Source organism: Scylla paramamosain, chromosome 6, assembly GCF_035594125.1.
Source record: "Scylla paramamosain isolate STU-SP2022 chromosome 6, ASM3559412v1, whole genome shotgun sequence".
Classification (NCBI taxonomy): Eukaryota; Metazoa; Arthropoda; class Malacostraca; order Decapoda; family Portunidae; genus Scylla; species Scylla paramamosain.
Genome location: NC_087156.1, coordinates 22,009,497 through 22,031,996, shown reverse-complemented (window position 1 = coordinate 22,031,996; position 22,500 = coordinate 22,009,497). Strand labels below are relative to the sequence as shown.

At 40.7% G+C, this 22,500-nt stretch overlaps 1 protein-coding gene across 2 annotated transcripts in view; it reads left to right on the top strand.

Moving 5' to 3' along the window:
- Positions 1-22,500, top strand: part of LOC135101398 (protein singed-like) — a 102,289-nt gene that overhangs the window by 32,702 nt on the left and 47,087 nt on the right. The window contains exon 1 of one of the 2 annotated variants that reach the window (XM_064005329.1): positions 18,314-18,601. The exons of the other annotated variant lie outside the window; for it this stretch is intronic. Coding sequence (XP_063861399.1) covers positions 18,581-18,601 — 21 coding nt within the window. The 5' untranslated portion in view covers positions 18,314-18,580. Of the gene's footprint in view, positions 1-18,313; positions 18,602-22,500 lie in introns of those variants that run through there. 2 annotated transcript variants of the gene reach the window in all.

The following is a 22,500-nucleotide window of genomic DNA, read 5'->3' as shown; positions in this document are numbered from 1 at the left end:
TCACTGAACCAGAACAAGAATGATAAAAAAGAGACGCGGGAATTTTCGGGGAATTTTCGCTTTAATTGACGAAGATAATGTGAATAAATAGCTAAATAAAAGACAAATAGGTAGGCATAGTGGAGGTTTCTCTCTCTCTCTCTCTCTCTCTCTCTCTCTCTCTCTCTCTCTCTCTCTCTCTCTCTCTCTCTCTCTCTCTCTCTCTCGTGGATTTTTCCTTATTTGTTTCCGATTTTCTTTTGTTTATTTTTATTTTCTCTCATTAATCTTCCATTTATTTATACATTTATTCATTTTACTTATCTATTTTTCTCTGTCTCACCTTTTCGTGTATTTTTTCATCATTCATTTGTTTCTAATTCACTTCTTTCCAATACTATTTTATTTATGTTTATTTACCCTTTCGCTAATCCTCTTTTGATTATTTATTTATTCATTCATTTATCCACTTTTTTTTTCACTAATCAATCACGAATCAAGGCTTTAAGTTTTTAATTCAATATTCTACCTTTAGTTTACCTTGAGCTTAGTTTTTACCTGCGTCGAGGAGCAGAGGGTGGCGGCAGCAGGCGGTCTAAATAGTTGGTGGTCTGGTTATTATATTCTGGTGCCATGTGGTGACTGACAGAGAGAGAGAGAGAGAGAGAGAGAGAGAGAGAGAGAGAGAGAGAGAGAGAGAGAGAGAGAGAGAGAGAGAGAGAGAGAATGTACTACTGGAGCTACGTGACTGATGCTGTTTGGTTTGAGTAAATGAAAAAATCAGTTTATGAGTTATTGTTCTCTCTCTCTCTCTGTCTCTCTCTCTCTCTCTCTCTCTCTCTCTCTCTCTCTCTCTCTCTCTCTCTCTCTCTCTCTCTCTCTCTCTCTCTCTGTGGGCTAGTTTCTTTTCTGTGTTTTGCTTTATATATATCTTTTGTTGCATTTTTTTTCTATTTCTTTCTTCTTTCTCTTTATTTTTTCTTTCCATTGTTCTTTTTTTATTTCTTCGTTTTCCTTCAGTATATTTCGAATACTTGCTTTCACTTCTCAGCATGCACGTAGGCAAGAACACACACACACACACACACACACACACACACACACACACACACACACACACACACACACACACACACACACACACGCGCGCGCGCGCGAGAGTTAGTTAAGAAGTTAATTAGTCTGAAATTCATCTTTGTATCCTCTTTCAGATGCACTAAAAATAAACTCATTAAAAAAACAAAGAAAAAGGATGCACACACCAAAAATAATCGAGAGAGAGAGAGAGAGAGAGAGAGAGAGAGAGAGAGAGAGAGAGAGAGAGAGAGAGAGAGAGAAAGCACAAACTCGCAAACATCACGCTAACCTAATCAACCCACTAACACAACTCAAGGCAACGGGATGGAAGCACCGGATGGCGTCAAGGTGTGTCTGTCTGTGCTATACTCCTGCCAATGTGTGTGTGTGTGTGTGTGTGTGTGTGTGTGTGTGTGTGTGTGTGTGTGTGTTTTGGGGGGGGGGGGAAAGGCCGAGATTGTGTTTAGAGCAGCTGTTGTGGTGTGTGCAGTGCTGGGTCAATAAGGAGCTTTAAAAAGACTAGATAGATTTATGGATGTGGGTGATATGCAGGAATACGTGGATAGGTGTGTCTTGTATAGGGACTGCCACGTGTAGCCCTGATGGTTTCTTGCAGCTTCTCTTACTGTTTTGTGGTAATCTTGTGAACGGAAGGCGCTTCACTCCTTCCCTCTTGGCCTGGCTGCTTAACGAGGGAAATCTGGGAGCTCTTGAAAGACAAAGAGAGGAACACTCTGCCTTATTATCGTTGTGTCTACAGGATTTTGTGTTGTAGCGAGGTGTTTGGCTAACCTAACCTGACCTAATCTAACTCTAACCTAACCAGACCTAACCTAACCTAACCTGACCTGACCTAATCTAACTCTAACCTAACCTGACCTAATCTAACCTAACATACCCTGACCTATTAATATTAAGTCTGTTTTGACGCGCCTAGTTTAACCCTTCCTAAGCCAATCTGATCTGACCTTATTAAATTTTACCTGGCTCAAGCTAACTTGACCTAACTTGACCTGGCCTAACCAAGGCTGGCCTTATCTGAAACATCCTGATCTTACTTCATATAACCCTACTTAATTTAACCCTTAATGTAACCTAACTTATTCAAACCTAACCCCATCATATCCCACCTAATATATCCTAACAACCTGAGCTAACAATCCTAGCTAATCAGATTTAAACTAACCCAACTCGACCTAACATAACTTAACCCCAAGACAACTTGATATAAATTAACCCAATTCAACCCAGCCTGAATTAACCCAACCTAACAACGATTTTTTTTTTAACACCGATTAAAGTAAAATAAAGACATAACTAAGTGGATCAATGAATAGCAATGACTTTTAAACCCCTTCATTAACGAGAAACAATCGTCAACTTAACAACCGAAATGGAATTAAACTAACGCTTTAATACTGAGGAAAATAAAAACCTCTCTGACCCTATCTTAAATAAACTTGTGAATAAAAAAAGATGAATATATATAAGACATTACTTCACTTTATGTCCACTTATAAACCTCTAAACTTTACCTGTGTTTCACTAGTAGGTGTTTAGGGTTAAGAGGCAAGGCGTGAATCAAGGTGCGTCTCAGGTGTCGCCGGCGTGTGGTGGCGTGGGAAGTAACGTAATAGGCGGCAAGGCGGGGCTGGTAGCTTGAGGAGGCGTTTGTCTGTGGTTGTGGCGAATGTTGTTCCTGTGATGACTCGGTGCTTGGTGGTGGTGGTGGTGGTTGGAGTAGTTACAGTAGTAGTAGTAGTAGTTGTTGTTGTTGTGATGTGGTAGTGGTGTGGTGGTTGGTGATGGAAGTGCTTGTGGGTAAGTAGTAGTTGTAGTAGTAGTAGTAGTAGTAGTAGTAGTAGTAGTAGTAGTAGTAGTAGTAGTAATGCTAGTGGTGGCGGTAATAGCAGTAGTAAAATGGCGATATCAACAGTAGTAGTAGTAGTAGTAGTAGTAGTAGTAGCAATAGTAGTAGTAGTAGTAATAGTAGTAGTAGCAGCAGCAACAACACCAGTAATAGTAGTAGTAATAGCAGCAGCAGTAGTAGTAGTAGTAGTAGTAGTAGTAGTAGCAGTAGTAATAATAATAATAGTACCAGCAGCAGCAGCAATAACAGCAGCAGCAGCAGCAAGGAGCAGTGATAAAACGGTGGCCATTCACGCCATTTAAGCACCATTACGGTCATCACAGTACAGGAGACTCCCGCCTCATCATCACATCGTGCCTCACACAACATCAACTCGGAAATTCCCTTGAAAATGTACATGAATTAAACATTATCACGCAATTGTGCATCTAGTAAATTCTTTAATACACGCAAAACACCTCTCTCTCTCTCTCTCTCTCTCTCTCTCTCTCTCTCTCTCTCTCTCTCTCTCTCTCTCTCTCTCTCTCTCTCTCTCTCTCTCTCTCTCTCTCTCTCTCTCTCTCTCTCTCTCTCTCTCTCTCTAGAACGAAGCACTTTTTTACATGACGTGAGGAGCGGAACACGATTTCACCGCCGCGTTCTTAACTGCTTCCAGACACGACTGCGGCTCTGTGAATATATTACCAGCTGTGTGTGTGTGTGTGTGTGTGTGTGTGTGTGTGTGTGTGTGTGTGTGTGTGTGTGTGTGTGTGTGTGTGCGCGCAGATGTGTCGTGGGCGTGAGATGGGTATTGACTTTATTGGTTTCAGATACAAATGCTCTCTCGTACGAGAGAGAGAGAGAGAGAGAGAGAGAGAGAGAGAGAGAGAGAGAGAGAGAGAGAGAGAGAGAGAGAGAGAGAGCCATGCTTATCAGTCCATTTCCACCAGTTATAAGCAAACTTGTGCTGCTAAGGTGAACTTGCCTCTGTTAGTTCAGCTGTACTTCTTGTGTGCGCTCTCTCTCTCTCTCTCTCTCTCTCTCTCTCTCTCTCTCTCTCTCTCTCTCTCTCTCTCTCTCTCTCTCTCTCTCTCTCTCTCTCTCTCTCTCCTACACAAACGTACATACAGGAACAGTATATATTTTTTCTCCCTTCCATCTTTTTTACATGAGCAGACAGGATGCATGACGCGATAACGTTGTAACCTTGAACACCACGGCTGCATGTTTCGCCCTGTGCCGCACTACACACACACACACACACACACACACACACACACACACACACACACACACACACACACACACACACACACACACTAAAGCAGCATGCGCACCTCAATCCACACGCAATCACCAGGTGAGTGCGTTGGTTGAGTGCGTGCATGTTATTTTGAAAAGCTCTCTCTCTCTCTCTCTCTCTCTCTCTCTCTCTCTCTCTCTCTCTCTCTCTCTCTCTCTCTCTCTCTCTCTCTCTCTCACACGACTGTTTTGGAAGGCCACAGAGATGAGTAGCCGAGTTCTCAAGACTGCTTTCCCTATTGATAATGTAGAAATCTTGTTAATCTGTCGCTGGAACCACAAAAACACCATTAAAAATACTTGTTACTTCAATTAGAGCCTTTTGAATGCGGTGGTGCTGCGCGAAGGGTTTCGAAATAGGGGCGTGAGTGCGGTAGGTGGCGCCGTACTAAGCAGTCATCTAGTGTGTAGTGACGAGACCATTACACTGAGCAATGCGTGTTTCAGTGTACATGGTTCACTAATACGTAACACTGGTGCGGTAACGTGAGGGTATAAATTTCCTGTAGCTTTTATATATATTGCAGGGTGGGATTACGTGTTTAAGCCGGTGTATTAATGTGTTAGTGTTGTGGGTTGTGTAGGTAATCCGTGCGTTGCTTTGTGCTGCACCGTATTGGAACCTTGAAATAACTCCTGTTCCACCCCTGCCCCTCTTTTTTTTTTTTTTTTTTCTCATTTATTGTCATGTTTTCTATGCTACTGTCCTTTTTTTTTTCGTTTTTTTTTTTGTCTTTGAATAATCGGTAAATGTTTAACACTCGATATTAAAATTCCTCATGAGTGTAAATTGTGGCTTCTTTTTATCATCCTTATCTTTCTCACGTGACCACGGAGTATTCACCTCTCAGTAGTAAACACAAATGAGTTACAATTACAACTTCTACCACATTTATTTTCCTTATATAATCACGAAATATATACCACTTCACATTATTCACTCATGAGTCAGAATTAAGACTTTTTTTTTATTTATCATCATATTTCTCTTAAACAAATAAACTTATTGCCCGTACTTCGAAACGCTTTAAACACAAGAGATAATTAGTTAAACTCTCATGGGTATTTTCCCAGCGATGATGAAAAAAAAAAAAAATCAAATTGTCACTAAAATTATATAAAAAAAAAAAAAACACCTTTGATTACAGTCCTTTATACACTTAAAAACTTACACAGCTGTCAGGAATCCTATCTGTACGACGTGACGGTGATAATTTAGTCGTGTAGCGTGCGTGAGGTGCTTGAGCGTCGCGTGGCCTCCGTGTTGGCAGCAGACAGGTTAGCACGCCTTGTGAGCAGGTGATACAGTAATCCAGAGCCACCGTGCACGACCGACCTAACACAAGCTGACTGAGAGTGGCAGGTCAGGGTAAGGCAGGCTGTGGTGTGGGTAGATATTATGCATTAGTAGTAGTAGTAGTAGTAGTATACAAAGGAATACAAAGGAATACAAAGGAAAGCCAAACAGCAACAGACCTTTTGGTCCTTGCAAGGCTGTTTGGTAACTACTTCTAACTAGCTACAGGAAAGAGAGACAGGACAGCATAGCAGAAGGCTCCTCCCCACCCACCACTCCCTCCAGCTTGCGCTGGCATGGAAATAGTTGGGAAAAGTACCATGCAGTATGGAAAAACTCTCATGGAAATTTTCATAGGAAAGGATGAAAGGAAGTTCTACTATTCACCCTACGGTGAACTCTATACGCCTATCTCAAAGTTAATACAGGTTATATTAAAACTGGTGTAGAATAAAAGTTTATTAGTGTATTTAGTAATTATTCGGACAAGAAGAGAGCTTGTTGGGGATTTGCTTTTAAATATTTGTCTATTTTATTTTTGAATGATTCAATAGTATTGCTGTTCACAATTTCGGCAGGAAGTTTATTCCATATATTTATACGATTAAAGAAAAAATGTTTTGCCTCGTGAGATTTAAAACGTTTGGGTATAATCTTGAATCCATTATTTCTTTTTAGGTTAGAATGATCAATGGTAAAATATTTATGTGCATCAATGTTACTATATCCTTTGAAAATTTTGAACACTTTAATTAGGTCTCCTCTTATCCTGCGCTTTGTTAAACTAAATAGGTTTAGTTCTTCCAGTCGTTCCTCTTACGGCTTATTGCGCAATCTTGGAATCATCTTTGTGACTCTGCGCTGTATCTTTTCTAGTTTTTCAATGTCTTTTTTGTAGTATGGGGACCAGAACTGTACACAGTATTCTAGATGAGGGCGCACCAGTGAGTTATATAAGGCAGGTATAACCTTTTCTGATTTAAATTCAAAGGTTCTTCCAATGAACCCTACTAATTTATTTGCCGTCTTTACTGTTTCTGTGCAGTGTTGACTCGGCTTTAGGTCGTTTGACACAACGACCCCAAGATCTTTTTCTTTATCAGCACTTGACAGTGGTATGTTATTCATTACATATCTCGCCTGAACATTGTTGCTTCCGATATGTAGAACTTTGCACTTTTCTATATTGAATCTCATCTGCCATTTTTCTGCCCAGCTTGTTAGTTTATTGAGGTCACACTGCAGTTCCTGCCATTGTGACACAGACGTTACTCTACTTGTTATTTTGGTGTCGTCTGCAAATTTACTTATTTTGCAGTTTATCCCTTCATCAATATCATTTATGTACATTATGAAGAGTACTGGTCCTAATACAGAGCCTTGAGGAACGCCGCTAGGAGGAGGAGTTGCTGTTGTTATTGTTGTTCTTGCTACTACTTCTTCTCTTTTTCTTCTTCTTCTTCTTCTTCTTCTTCTTCTTCTTCTTCTTCTTCTTCTTCTTCTTCTTCTTCTTCTTCGTTTTTTCTTCTTTTTTCTTTTTTCTTCTTTTTCTCGTCTTTTCTTCTTCATCTCGAACTTCCTTGTAGATGCGTTAGTTTTTATTAATATGTGTTTTTTTTTTCCCTCTTTAGCCAAGTAATATCCAAGACAGACAGACAGACAGACAGACCACAGTGATGATACGTCGAGGTCTCATCTTAATTTCCTCCCGTTACTGAATGCAGAGTCTTCACACCATCGCTAGAATCATGGACGCATCTTTCAAGGCGCTCCTTAACCTCCACTATTAAAAAAAAAAAAAAAAAAAATACATCGCGGTAAAAGTAGTGTAGATAAGACGCTGGAATGCTGGAGAAGACGGATTTTACTCATACAAGTTTAAGTGTTTCTCTGTATGAGGTTGAAACTCTCTTTAATTTCCACTGAATCATCGTACGTATAAGAGCTGTTTTCTCTTTTTTTTTCTTTGTTTTTTTGTTTTTTGTTTTTTTATCTTTTTTATACTTTCGTTCTCGTTTTCTTTTATCTTTTTTATTTTTTTTCCCTCCCGTACTGTGTTAATGGTCATTGTAACGGCGCACTTTTTGTCTTCTGAGGGGAATCGACTGGTGGCTGAACTGCTTAGATAATTAGACACTCGATGACAGTTCATTAACGAGCCTTGAACGCCCCTTTGTCACGTTCTTACCTGCTACTTATCTGTTTACAAAGAAAGATGTCATTGAAATTAGTTTAGTTCTCATTTACACAAGAATAAAAAAAAAAAAAAAAAAAAAATTGAATAACGCCTTCTGAAAACCAATGCCCTTTCAACATCATTAACGTACTCACACATACAGTCCACCCCGCTCTTGCAAGGTTCACAGCTACACGGATTCTCACTTACGCTGTTCCCACCTAAAACGGTTTCAGTAAGAGGTATGGGTGGAATTTACCTTCTTTACGCGCTTTTATACATGCAATCACAAGTAAACACAGCATACGTTGACATAAGTAAAGGTTGAAAATCACTCTTCGTTTACATAAGAATAAGAAAAATCAACCAACTCCTTTCTAACAATTCTAACTCTTCTTCGATTACAGAACGCTAAGAACCACAAATAATTATCCCATACATTGATATAAGTAAAGGTTGAAAATCACTCTTCGTTTACATAATAAGAAAAACCAACCAACTCCTTTCTAACAATTCTAACTCTTCTTCGATTACAGAACGCTAAGAACCACAAATAATTCTCCCATACATTGATATAAGTAAAGGTTGAAAAATCACTCTTCGTTTACGTAAGAATAAGGAAAACCAGCCGAATTTAACACATTAATGCCAACTAACTCCTTTCTAACTCTTCTAACTCTTCTTCGATTGCATAACAGTAAGAACCACAAATAATTCTTCCATACATTGATATAAGTTAAGGTTGAAAATTACTCTTCGTTTACATAAGAGTAAGAAAAAACAGCAACCGAATTTAATTCCCGCACACCAACCAACTCCTTCCCAACACCTACACACACACACACACACACACACACACACACACACACATGCACACATACACCCCACCACATCTTAACACAGTTCATACGAGTAGCTACCCTAATCCTCCCATTCCTCCATAACCTCCCCATCCCCTAATCATTACCCATATCTTCCTACCCTTCCTACCCTTAAACCTTCCATTCCTCTATCGTTTACCTACAACTTCCCCACTTTCGTTCTACCCATCTCTCTTTAAGCTCCCTTCTACTCACAATAATCTCCTCCCTTTTCCTTATCGACCTCAGCTACACGGGTTTCAACTTACGCTATTCAACACCTGACGCCTTCCCTGTAGTTACGCGATTCCTTAACCGAAGTAACGACCAAGGAAAAGTTCGTGGGAGTCGAGGAGGTCCCGTACATTTGGATCAGCGTCCGTGTTAAGGGTTTTTGAAGCGCTCGAAAGGTCGTTAAAGGTCACGGTAATGTTATGTGTAAAGAGAGCCTTGTGTCACATAGAGAGAGTGTTGACTAAAGGATTTCCAGACTTAAGGATTGGGATTTTCTTGCATTCAAAGACCGCCCCTCCCCCCGTCCCCCGCTGGATTGACCCTCTCCCTGTCTCTGTCTCTGTTTCTCTCTCTCTCTCTCTCTCTCTCTCTCTCTCTCTCTCTCTCTCTCTCTCTCTCTCTCTCTCTCTCTCTCTCTCTCTCTCTCTCTCTCTCTCTCTCTCTCTCTCTCTCTCTCTCAATTACCACTGCTACCCTCACAATCCTTTCCTTGCAAACAATGCTGGGTTCCAACCACCGTCCTTGCAACAGTTTAGAGAGAAAAAAAGAGTAACATTCATCTCTTGAACAGCGTGTGTGTGTGTGTGTGTGTGTGTGTGTGTGTGTGTGTGTGTGTTAATTCTAGTTTTGTTTTCTTTTAATTACGAGGTATCCAGAAAAAAAAACAGGAAAAGTAGAAAAGAAAACTTAATCAAGGTCTGATGTGTGTGTGTGTGTGTGTGTGTGAAAGAGAGAGAGAGAGAGAGAGAGAGAGAGAGAGAGAGAGAGAGAGAGAGAGAGAGAGAGAGAGAGAGAGAGAGAGAAATTGTGATTCACGGCTGCTCATCAAATTTTTGTCTGACAGTAAGAGATTAAAGGAGAGAGGAGGAGAGGAGCGTGGGAGGAGGAATAGGAGGGAGGAGGAGGAGGAGGAGGAGGAGGAGGAGGAGGAGGAGGAGGAGAGAGAATTGATGAGGGAAAGAAGAAAAGGATAAAAAGCAGACGACTTTACCAAGGACGTCTCTCTCTCTCTCTCTCTCTCTCTCTCTCTCTCTCTCTCTCTCTCTCTCTCTCTCTCTCTCTCTCTCTCTCTCTCTCTCTCTCTCTCTCTCTCTCTCTCTCTGGAATTAAAACCTGTTCCTATTTATCATCATACTGAAAGTGCAAATTATACACACACACACACACACACACACACACACACACACACACACACACACACACACACACACACACACACACACACACACACTATGTATTTTCTGCTGCTTTTTCTCCGTGTGTGTGTGTTTTCCTGGCACACTAATGATGCTGGTTCATGAGGGGAAGGTGTGGAGTGCTGGGTGCTGGGCGGCTCTCCTTGTTCAGGGTGTAATAAGACCTGTGTTTACCATTACTACTACTACTACTACTATTACTACTATTGCTGCTGCTACTATTACTACTACCACCGCTGCTGTTGCTGCTACTACTGCTGCTATTGCTGCTGCTATTATATACTCGTTTTATTTGTTGTTTGTTGTTGTTGTTGTTGTTGTTATTGTTTACCTTCTCTGTTCTTCTTTTATTATTTTTCCCCTCCTCTCCTCTCCTCTTCTCTTCTCTTTTCTCTTCTCTTCTCTTCTCTTCTCTTCTCTTCTCTTCTCTTCTCTTTTCTCTTCTCTTCTCTTCTCTTCTCTTCTCTTCTCTTCTCTTCTCTTCTCTTTTCTCTTCTCTTCTCTTCTCTTCTCTTCTCTTCTCTTCTCTTCTCTTCTCTTCTCTTCTCTTCTCTTCTCTCTCTCTCTCTCTCTCTCTCTCTCTCTCTCTCTCTCTCTCTCTCTCTCTCTCTCTCTCTCTCTCTCTCTCTCTCTCTCTCTCTCTCTCTCTCTCTCTCTCTCTGTACCACCACCACCACCACCACGACCTTGACTCCGCTCTCACCAAGTGTTAATTCAATCAAGTGCCCCGAAGTTGTGTGGTCATGAATTAAATCCCGCGATGTGGTATTTTCCGTGTCATTAATTCAAATTTTTTTTTTTTTACCAGGGGGGCACCATTGCCGTCTGGAAGTGTAATGAGACTTAACATTTTTAACACTTTTTTTTTTCTTACTTTCCGTCTCTTCATGTTTCTGACCTTGGGTTTCTTGTTTTGATAAAGTTGCGTTGAGGAATGAGATTTATTTATTTATTTTTTTTTGTGTGTGTTTATTTTCTCATTATTTTATTTTATTTTTTTATCCGTCTCTCTGACCTGTTATTATTATTATTATTATTATTATTATTATTGTTATTATTGTTATTAGGTGTGTGTGTGTGTGTGTGTGTGTGTGTGTGTGTGTGTGTGTGTGTGTGTGTGTGTGTGTGTTCTGTGATTCGTCGACTTACTCTTTTTCTTTTTTCTTTCTATTTTTTCTTTTTTTTTGTCTCGAGTGAAAGTGTAATGAATGATGTGTTAGCTAATGCGTTGGTGTCTCTCTGACATGGCTCTCTCTCTCTCTCTCTCTCTCTCTCTCTCTCTCTCTCTCTCTCTCTCTCTCTCTCTCTCTCTCTCTCTCTCTCTCTCTCTCTCTCTCTCTCTCTCTCTCTCTCTCTCTCTCTCTCTCTCTCTCTCTCTCTCTGACCGTCCTCTTTCGTCGTCACAGAGAGAGAGAGAGAGAGAGAGAGAGAGAGAGAGAGAGAGAGAGAGAGAGAGAGAGAGAGAGAGAGATAGGAGTCACGGATGAAGGAGTGAGACAAGAGCTTCCTGCAGGCGACAAAATTACTCGTTAATACCACCACCTGTGTTGTCTAGGGCCCCTCAAGACGTCAGGTAGTGCAGGTGAATGATAGGAGGTAATGACAGCACCTCCCTCCCACCCTGCCGACTTCCGCTCACCTCTCTCACCTCTTTGCCATCCACAACACGTCCTCTCCTCTCCACCTTTCCACCCTTGCATGTTCCTGGTATCTTGTGTTCTGTTCTTTCATTGCAGTTTTTTTTTTTTTATTTGTTTATGACTTTAATTTTTGGGTTTTACGAAGGTGTGTGTGTATATATGTATGATTGACTTGGGTAATTATTGACTGAATGACTGATTGATATGTCGATAGATAAATAGATAGATAGTTTGATTGACTAACTGATTGTTTCACTAAATGACTGATTAGTTGCTTGACGGATTTACTGACTGAATGACTGCCTGACTGATTGAATAACTAGTTTATTAGCTGACTGACTGAGTGACTGACTGACTAAGTGATTGATAGAGTGACAGATTGTTTGGCTCTCTCTCTCTCTCTCTCTCTCTCTCTCTCTCTCTCTCTCTCTCTCTCTCTCTCTCTCTCTCTCTCTCTCTCTCTCTCTCTCTCTCTCTTGCAAGTCAGACTAACTTCCAACCATTATGGTAAAGTGGAGAGGATTTCATACAGTCACCAACTTGCACTTTGCACACACACACACACACACACACACACACACACACACACACACACACACACACACACACACACACACACACACACACACACACACACACACACACACACACACACACACACACACACACACACACACACACACACACACACACACAAAACAATTCGACGGTTTGCTAAACTTTAGTGGCAGTGAGATGTTGAGTCAGGGAGAAGAATCATAACACACACACACACACACACACACACAAAAAAAAAAAAAAAAAAAAAAAAAAAACAAGTCGACGGTTTGCTAAACTTTAGTGGCAGTGAGATGTTGAGTCAGGGAGAAGAATCATACACACACACACACACACACACACACACACACACACACACACACACACACACACACACACACACACACACACACACACACACACTATTTTTATTCTATATCATCAGCTCTCTAGAGAAAAATCGTCACCAGTTTAGATAATACAAATAAAAAAAATAAATAAAACATCATACCAGTTAATACACACGTCAATCTGAATTACAAAACAATCTGAGGCAATACTTTTTTTCATACTTTTTTTTTTCATAGTACTCAATATCACCACCACTTATCCAAGGCTTCATCTTCTTTCTTGCTGTTCCCGTTAGACATCTCCACAGCGGGTCAGCCTCCACCGTTCTGGGTCTGTGTCTTCCTCATTCACACCCATTACAAACATACCTTTCACTGCATCCATGAGCCTTTCCCGTGGTCTTCCTCCCTTTCACCTGTTGGTTATATTCATCTGCTGCATCCTCCTCCCCTTCGTGTCTCCTTTCTGACACACCCACACCACCTCAGTCTTCCCTCTGGTAATTGTATCTTAATGCTGTCAAGATATTTAACGTTTCCAGCACCACGGCGTGTCTCGTGACGTTCTGGGTTCCATTAGACACTTCTCCAATTATGGGTAATCTTTTTTTTTTTTTTTGGCCTTTTTGGTTAGGGTCTGACACCTCATTGGCTCATTTTGTTTAGGATCTGGCACCTCATTGGCCCTCTTTTTGGTGAGGATCTGGCACCTCATTGGCTCTCATTGGTTAGGATCTGGCTCCTCATTGGCCCTCTTTGGTTAGGATCTGGCACCTCATTGGCCCTCATTGGTTAGGATCTGGCTCCTCATTGGCCCTCTTTGGTTAGGATCTGGCATCTCGTTGGCTCTCTTTGCTTAGGAACTGGCACCTCGTTGGCTCTTTTTGCTTAGGAACTGGCACCTCATTGGCTCTTTTTTGGTTAGGATCGGGCTTCTCTTTGGGCGTTTTCTTTTATTAGGTTTTGTAGCCTTAGACCAATACCCATCTTATAAAAAAAAAAAAAAAAGATAAATAGATAAATAAGGAGGGGATTTTTACCAGGTCAAAATACCTTTTCATTATAAAGGCGTTGAAAATTACCTGGCATTACTCACCTGCTAGAATTTACCATATCAATTTCCTCTATTCTGACTGACGATAGATTTCACGTAACTTAGGTAGTGCATTGTGGTTCTGAACTTATTAATGCTGCTAAGGTGTTTAAGAGTCCCAGTAGGTACTTGACTCACTGCATGGGAATGAGACGAGCAAGAAGTAATGTAGTGTAATGAGATCAAGAGTGAAATGTCATCCCCAAATACTTCTCAACTAATGATACTGTTGAGGTAATTGATTTAGTGCAGGTGCGTGAAACTTGCCAGAATTACGTGTTAGAGGAGATGAAGGAGAAGGAAAAAAGAAAATAGAAGAACAAGAAAAAAAGAGATAGAAGAAGAAGAAATAGAATGAGAAGAAGAAGAAATAGAAGAGGAAGAAGAGAAAGAAGTAACAGAAGAGGAAGAAAAGAAGAAAAGAAAAAATACAATAAACAGAAAAAGAAAAAAGAAATAGAACAACAACAACTACAACAACAACAACAACAACAACAACAACAACAACAACAACAACAACAACAACAAAAAGAGAACGAAGAACAAGAAGAAGAAGAAGAAGAAGAAGAAGAAAAGAAAAAAATAGAAGAAGGAGGAGGAGGAGAAGAAGAAGAAGAAGAAGAAGAAGAAGAAGAAGAAATAGAAGAAAAAAAGAAATAGAAGTAGAAGTAGAACAAGGAAAGGAAGAAGAACAAGAACAAAAAGCAGTGCCAGTGATCTCTTGTACAAAGCAGAAATTTAAACTCAAGAAAAAATCAATAAACACCGCAGATCTCCAGGCCCGAACCTTGCAGCGTCTTATCTCCCTCAATTTACTTTTTTTCTAATCGATTTTAGAGAAAACTGGTGCGGTTTTCAATGGTGTTTTTTTATTTATTTATTTATTTTTTTATGGTTCCAGTAACAGTTTAATAAGTACTCTTCACCACCAGAGGAAAGAACATCCCTGGGAACCCGTCTAGCAGGTGATCCGTGTGGCATTTCGTGTGGCCCGAAGCGTTTCAAAATAAGAGGTCTTTGTAAGCAGGTTTGAAATCACAACCCGTTACTGCATTGTATCAAAGTGTACCGTCTCTCTCTCTCTCTCTCTCTCTCTCTCTCTCTCTCTCTCTCTCTCTCTCTCTCTCTCTCTCTCTCTCTCGCCACGCGGAAGAGCAGGGCTGGTGCGGTTCGTGAAGTAAATGAAAAATGGCCCTGCAAGTCACACCAGCTGAGAGACGGTGGTGTAGGGGGGGGGGGGGGCGGCTGGTGAGGGCGGGCGGGAAAGTTGTCGAGCTGTGGAGGGGCGAGGAGGAGGAGATGGTGGTGGTGGAGGTGTAAGAGCATGTGGAGGAACATTGAAGGTGTGTGTGGAGAGAACCAGAGACACGTGGGAGGAAAAGGAGGAGGAGGAGGAGGGGGAGGTGTAAGAGTATGCGGAGGAGAACCAGAGACACGTGGGAGGTTGCTGGGAGAAAAGATGAGAGGGGTTGAGAAGAGGTTAAGATTTCGAGGGCAGGCGCAGAAGAAGAAGAGGAGGAGGAGGAGGAGGAGGAGGAGGAGGTGCACGTGTCGTTTGATGAGGAGTGGCAGGATGTCAGGAGTTGTGATAGGAGAGGAGGAGAGGATGTGTGGTGTGGTGGATGGTACAGGAGGAGGAGGAGGGGGACAGTGGGGGCGGCTAATGCGAGACGTGTGTAGGCAGGTGAGGAGGGTTGGGATGGGGAAGACCGCGGGCTAGGGCTGATTGAGTTAACCCCGGGGGAGGAAGTCTGCAGTTTGGGAAGTGATGTGGTGAGAATGTGACCTTAATAAACTATAGGTGGCTGTTTTATTATTAGCAAATCCACTCACGGCATAACTTTTTTATGTAAAGAGACAAAGTAAAGATAAGAAAATATAAAATAAGGCCCATCGAGGTACCAATCCGCGAAGAAAAGCCAAAAAAAAAGTTAGTCAAATCAAGTGTAAAACTATGTAAGGAAACACTTGAGAAATACTGTTATAAAATTCTTCTTTCCACTGCACTAGGGACATCCTCCTCTCTTGGGTACTGTCAGCCAGCCACCAGCGATAGAGTGGAGATATGCCCCTCTTCCATCCACTTGGGGAGTACATCCTAGGTAAAGAATGAAAGCGTACAGTAGTAATCTTGCAGCAGAGTCATTCCTTCAAGCCATCCCTGTATCTTTTCTAACGTCGAGGGAAAAAAAAACAACAAAACCAGATTATAGTTGTAGAAGTGGGACTAGTTTTGGTGGTGGTGGTGGTGGTGGTGGTGGTAGTAGTAGTGGTGATGGTGGTGGTGGTAGTAGTAGTGGTGGTGGTGATGGTGGTGGTGTGTCGTGCCAGGAATCTTGAGTATAATGAAAGACAATGAGTAAAAATATGAAAATATGAAAAGGGAAGGAAAAAAAAAGTACAGGAATATTTTCAAATCGTACGGAATTTGAATAAGACGAGTGAAAATGAAGGAAGAATTAAAAAATTGAGAAAAGAAAAGAAAAGAAGACAAAGCACAAGAAAATATCTAAATATTACAGATTTTTTAAATATGACGAAGAAGAATGAAGCGTTAGAGAGAGAGAGAGAGAGAGAGAGAGAGAGAGAGAGAGAGAGAGAGAGAGAGAGAGAGAGAGAGAGAAAGTTTGATATTACATAGTTCCGCTTTCAGTATTTGCATAGTTACTTGTTATCACTTTTTCTTTTAATTCATTTATCACTTTTTTCCTTTTTATTAATTCTTTATCTTCTTTTCATTCATTCTTAATTATCATCACGCGCAAATTCGTTTGTCAGATCACTTGTTTAATTTTTCATCATTGTTATTATTATTATTATTATTATTATTATTATTATTATTATTATTATTATTATTATTATTATTGTTGTTGTTGTTGTTGTTGTTGTTGTTGTTGTTGTTGTTGTTGTTGTTGTTGTTGTTTTTCTTTATCTTTTAATCTAATTTCATCCTCATTCACTGGCTGACTGTGTAAAGAATGTCACCGGTTGCTTATACACTGCAAATAGTGCTGAGGAGAAAGCGATGAAGGAGAGAAAGACGAATGAGAATTGATAAGGAGAGGACAAGTTTAAATAGAAAATCATTAACTTTTCCCTCTTCTTCTTATCCTCATCATTGTTAGCTTTCGTAACTCACTTTTCGTTATTATTATTATTATTATTATTATTATTATTATTATTATTATTATTGTTGTTGTTGTTGTTGTTGTTGTTGTTGTTGTTGTTGTTGTTGTCTTTACTTTCTTTATTGTATTCATTCTTTCATTGTATTATCATATGTTTTAATGCCTTTTCTTTATTTCTTTATATTTCTTTCAGTCATTTCTTAAGTTGATTTTTAGCTTTTTTTTTTTTTTTTTTATATATTATTTTGTTATTTTTCCTTTCACTTTTCACAGTACTCATTATATTTTCTCTTTTTTTCCATGCCTTATTCTTCAGTCAGCATTTTCTTATGTCTTTTTTTTACACTATAATTTTCCCCACTATTTAATCTCTTCTCATTACACGCCTCGATAACGTTAGCTTTTCACTTTTCAACCTTTCTCTTATTTCCCCCGGCACCTTTTAATTTCCAGTATACAACCTCATCTCTCTTGTGCATTTTCCCCCCTTTACAACCCCCCAATCATTCAATGGCCACCCTCTATTCCTAAATTCCCTCACACACTCACATTGTCACCTTTCCCTCTCTCTCTCTCAATGTACAAATGTCTTCTCTATAAAAACTACACACACTTATGATATTCTCCCCTCTTTCCTCTCTTCTTATAGGATCAATTTTCTCTTCTCAGTGGTTGGATGGTTGTTGATTTCCCCTCCATCCTCCTCCAGCCAACCCTCCGCCCTTACTTTCTTCTGTTACACCTTGATGCCTCACTCACCTGGCGGGGAGGTGGGGGCCTGGAGGGAAACTGGCAAGGTGTGACACCTATTTTTCCTGTTTACCTGTTTATGACTTGTAGTGGAGGGCGTGGCTGCGATGGGGTCAAGTTTCTTTCTCTCTCTCTCTCTCTCTCTCTCTCTCTCTCTCTCTCTCTCTCTCTCTCTCTCTCTCTCTCTCTCTCTCTCTGGTCTTGTTTTCATTATTGTTTTGTTCGTTTCACTTGTTCTTAATTTGGTTTTTGTTCCTGTTCGGTTTATTATTATTATTATTATTATTATTATTATTATTATTATTATTATTATTATTATTATTATTATTATTATTATTATTATCATTATTATTGTTATTATGTAGCTGTCGATCTTGTGTGTGTTTGTCTAGTATTTATTTGTCTGTCTGTCTGTCTGTCTGTCTGTCTTTATTTTTCTTCCCCACAAATGCGCCATCCATCCATCTATCCTCCCTCCCTCCCATCCATCTGTTCATCCAACCCTTCTTCCTTCCTTCCTTCCTTCCTTCCTTCCTTCCTTCCTTCCTCCCGCCCTCCTTCCTTCCCGTCAGACGGTGGTCGCGGGCGGGTGGTCGCCGCTCACCTGCTCCTCCTCCCGCCGTGTCCGCCCATCTGCCGCCTCACACACTTACCTACTTTCTCGCCACTCAGGCATCTGCTGTCTACTCACCCCGACGCAGCCAATCCCCACGCTTCTCAGGCTTTCTGTAACCAATCATAACCTAGATACGACCCGGTTCCGCGTTGCCATTGGTGGAGTGGCTAATGTACTGAGGCTGAGAGGGTCTGGAGGTCCGCAACTGCAGGGGGAGTCGAACTGAGAGTGAATAACAGTAGGGTGGTCAGTCCTCCTGCAGCAGCGGCTCCAGCACCAGCACCAGCAGCACCCCAGCTCGCCACTCTCTCTCGGTGCTGCCTTAGTGAGCTGGCAGCACTAATAGCGGCAAGAGTACAAGTGCTAATACAGACTCAGACTCGTTGACTTGTCCTGCCATTCCCAGTGTTTGGATAATTCCTTTGGGACTTAGTGCGTTGGTTGGTTTCTCTCGTTGTTTTCAAGCCGTCACAGCCACAGCCACAGCAAAGCCACCATGAGGGAATACTACTCAATGGTATGCAGTCTTGATTCATGTACTCTCACCGTACTTTTCAAATTCATACTGTGTTTACTTGTCTTCTCTTCTCCCTTCCTTCCTGTAGTGACATAGGAGCTTTGAATTCTTAACCAAAATTCTGAAACTATATCATTACTTTTCTTTCTTTCCTCTCGTCTTTCCCTCCTGCAATGGTATGGGAGTTTTGAATTGCCTCCTAACCACAGTCCTCACTATCACTACTGGTCTTTTATCTTCTGTTCTCTCAGTTTTATGTGGTTCTGTTTTTAATTTTCCTAGACCACAATCCTCATACTGTATTGCCACTTCTCTTCTTCCCTTCTCTTCTCGCCTTGCTATTAAGTCGTGTTTTGAATTCTTCCATGATCACAGTTCTCAAAATATACTAATAATCTCTTTATCTTCAATTCTCTCATTAGTATGGAGTCCTGTTATTGAATTGCTTTCTAACTGCGCTTTTCAAATTATATTACTGTATCCTTCCCTGCCTCTCTGTAACCCTCTGTTTCCTCTCTTGCTTCCCTCTTTGGAGTCTCAATGTGAAGTGCTTCCTCGCGACAGTGCCACAAATCATTATTTACGTCTCTCTCTCTCTCTCTCTCTCTCTCTCTCTCTCTCTCTCTCTCTCTCTCTCTCTCTCTCTCTCTCTCTCTCTCTCTCTCTCTCTCTCGCTTCTCTTCTCTTTCTTCCCCCCTTCCTCTCCCTCCTTCTCTCTTTCCTTCCTTCCCTCGTGCAACTGCCCTGTAAATTCTCTTCTGTTTCCGGCCTACACTTAATTCCCCTTCCCCAACCCTTTTTCCCTCCCTTCCTCTCCCTTCCCCATCATCCGTTCCTTTCTCTCTCCTTCCTTCCCTCCCCTTCCCTCTATCCCTTTATTATTTAGTATCCGTCTTTCTATTACTTCCTTCCTCCCATTCCTTTTTCCTTGTACATTCCCCTCCTTCTTGTGGTCTCGTCTCGTCTCGTCTCGTCTCGTCTCGTATATTCGTTACTTATCATTCTCGTTCCATAAACTGCAGAAAAATAATGGCTGATAATAGTAGTAAAGATCATGGTAATAGCTGTAGTGTGGAGAAGATGTTGCTGTGAAGGTCTGCGGAATTGTTGTTATTACTTGACGTGCAAATTAAGCACCAGTAACAGTGTGAATTATGTAAAGGTGTAGTTAGACGTAATATTCTTCGGAAAAATGTTTAGTATAGGTACACACACACACGCACGCACACACACACACACACACACACACACACACACACACACACACACACACACACACACACACACACACACACACACACACACACACACACACACACACACACACACACACACACACACACACACACACACACACACACACACACAGAGAGAGAGAGAGAGAGAGAGAGAGAGAGAGAGAGAGAGAGAGAGAGAGAGAGAGAGAGAGAGAGAGAGCTGCTTGACCGTTTCGTAAATAGTGGAGTGAGTAGACAATAATCGCGAGAAAGGGAATCTTGGATGGAGTCCAGAATAAAATGTTCACCGTGAATATTATAAAGTTAAATTTAATATTCGGTTATATGCTCAAGTTATTTATTTATTTTTATTTTCCTCTTCTCCAAGGAAATAAAACACGTACGAATGGCTATGTCAGCTTGAGAAACAGCCAGGGGAGAAAGGGGTTCACAAATTGGATTGTATATACATGTTTTTGTTTAATTATTTATTTTTCCATCTTTTTTATCCACAAGGTAGGTAGACCAAGGGGAAAAAAACAATTCATAAAGAAGAAGACCTAATTGTCTCTGCCATGAAAGAGGAAAGAATTCAAAAGAAAGAACCAGTTGCCTCGATACTCTTCTCTTAAACAAGCTGAAACAAACTGGACATTAAAAAAAATAAATAAATAAATAGATAAACAAAAATAACAAAAATGTAGCAAATCCACAGGCATTAACAAGTCTCAAGATGCGGTTAGACAAATTCATGAGTGATGATGACAGATGCTGAGTTTGAAGTGCTCAGGAATTATGGTGCTCACGTGTGATCGGCCAGTGGAACGTAGCGGAAGTGACAATGAACAGTTAGAGCATCAAGAGATCTAAAAACACTAGTATGCCATTCCGTCCATAAGAAGAGACATCCCTTATAACCACTAACTAACTCCCTTGCTTCTCTTGAGTATCACTGGGTAAACAATGTTGTGTGTAGGCTAAGTGGCGTTTAAAAGTCTCCTTATGTTCTTATTTGCTGAGTCGTTCACATTCCTTCCTTTATAAACACTAACTCCCTTGCTTCTTTGGCTATCGCTGGGTAAGCAAACACTGGGTAAGTAATATCGTGAGTAGGTTAAGTGGCGTTTAAAAGTCCCTTTCATTCACTGGTGCATTCCTTCCCTCAGTGGCAGTGGCAAGTCTAAATAAAAGTCCCACGTAATATCCTGAGTTTCTATTCTGTGATGAGATGAGACCAGGAACATTGGACATTGGAAAGAGAGTATCACTATTGGTCTGTAGCGTAACTGTGGTAATGGTAGGAGGCAAGAGTGCTGTAGGAGGCAAGAGTGCGGAACAAGTACCTCGGGATTCGATTGTTTGAGATGAGAAGAGAAGCAATGGAAAGCGAGTAGCAACATTAGTATTTTAGTTGTAGCACTGTCATTGGGCTCAGTGTAGTAGTGTCAGGAGGCAAGGAACAGGAATACAAGTACCTTGGGTTTAGATAGTTTGAGATGAGACGAAAACCAATGGAAAGCGAGTACCAGTATTAGCCTCTAGCTTAAATATAATGGTGTTAGGAGGCAAGGGACACAAGGATGCAGTTATAGCTAAAGACCTACTTACCACACACACAACACACGGACAAACACACACACACACTTGCATGTTTCCCAATTAACTACTAAATGTCATACTCTCCCATCTTGCAAACACAGGTGGGAGAGGCGTCCTAGTTCACCTATGATTTGCAAAACAGGTTCTTGCACTGAGGCTTAAAGTATCTCGTTGTATTATTAGCTATTTCCTTTTTTTCTTTCTTCCTTGTTTTCTTTTTTTCTTTTCTTTGCTTTCGTTTCCTTTTTTCCTTTTATTTTTCTTTCTCCCTTGCCTTCTTTCCTCTTTTCTTCCATTCTGGCTTTCTTTTACTTTTCTTTCCTTTTCTTTATTAATTTTTTTCTTCCTTGACTTGTTTTCCTCTTCCTGTTCTCCGCTTTTGATACTTTCTAAAGGTAACATCAGGATATCTTTTCTTGTTTTCTTTCGTGTTCTTGTCTTCCTTCATTCTTTCTTCCATCTTCCTTCCTTCCTTTTCTTTTAACTCCTTCCCTCTTTCTGTTCTGCACCTTTAAGACTTTTAAGAGCAATATTAAGGCACATTTTTATGATTTTCTTTTGTGTTTCTTTGTTTTTCCTTCCTTCCTTCTCTCCTTCATGCCTTCCTTCATTCCCTCCTTTCTTTCTTTCTTTCTCGCATTCCATCTTTCTTGCACCTTGAACATTTTAAGAGCTAATAGTAAAGCACCTTTCCTCGTTTTCTTTCTCGTTTCTTCCCTCCTCTCTCGCTCTCTTTCTCTTTCTCTCTCTTTTCCCTCCTTTCTTTCCTTCATTTCATTCTCTCCAGTTCTACACATTCAACATTTTATCACTGTTAAAACAATGTTTTTTCGTCTTCTTTGATCACCCTTCTTTAAAATCTCTCCCTTTTCTTCATTCTTTCCTTCTGTAACCTTCTATTTAACACCACAAGGACTGTACAAGGAGAAACACACCTTTCTCCCTTCATTTTTTTACTTATACATTTCCTCAACGCCACAAGGACTGTATAAGGACAAACACACCTTTCTCCCTTCAATTTTTTTTTCTATATTTTCCAAGCATTCCTCCCCCTGTAGTTTCTCTTCGTAACGTTCAGTGCGC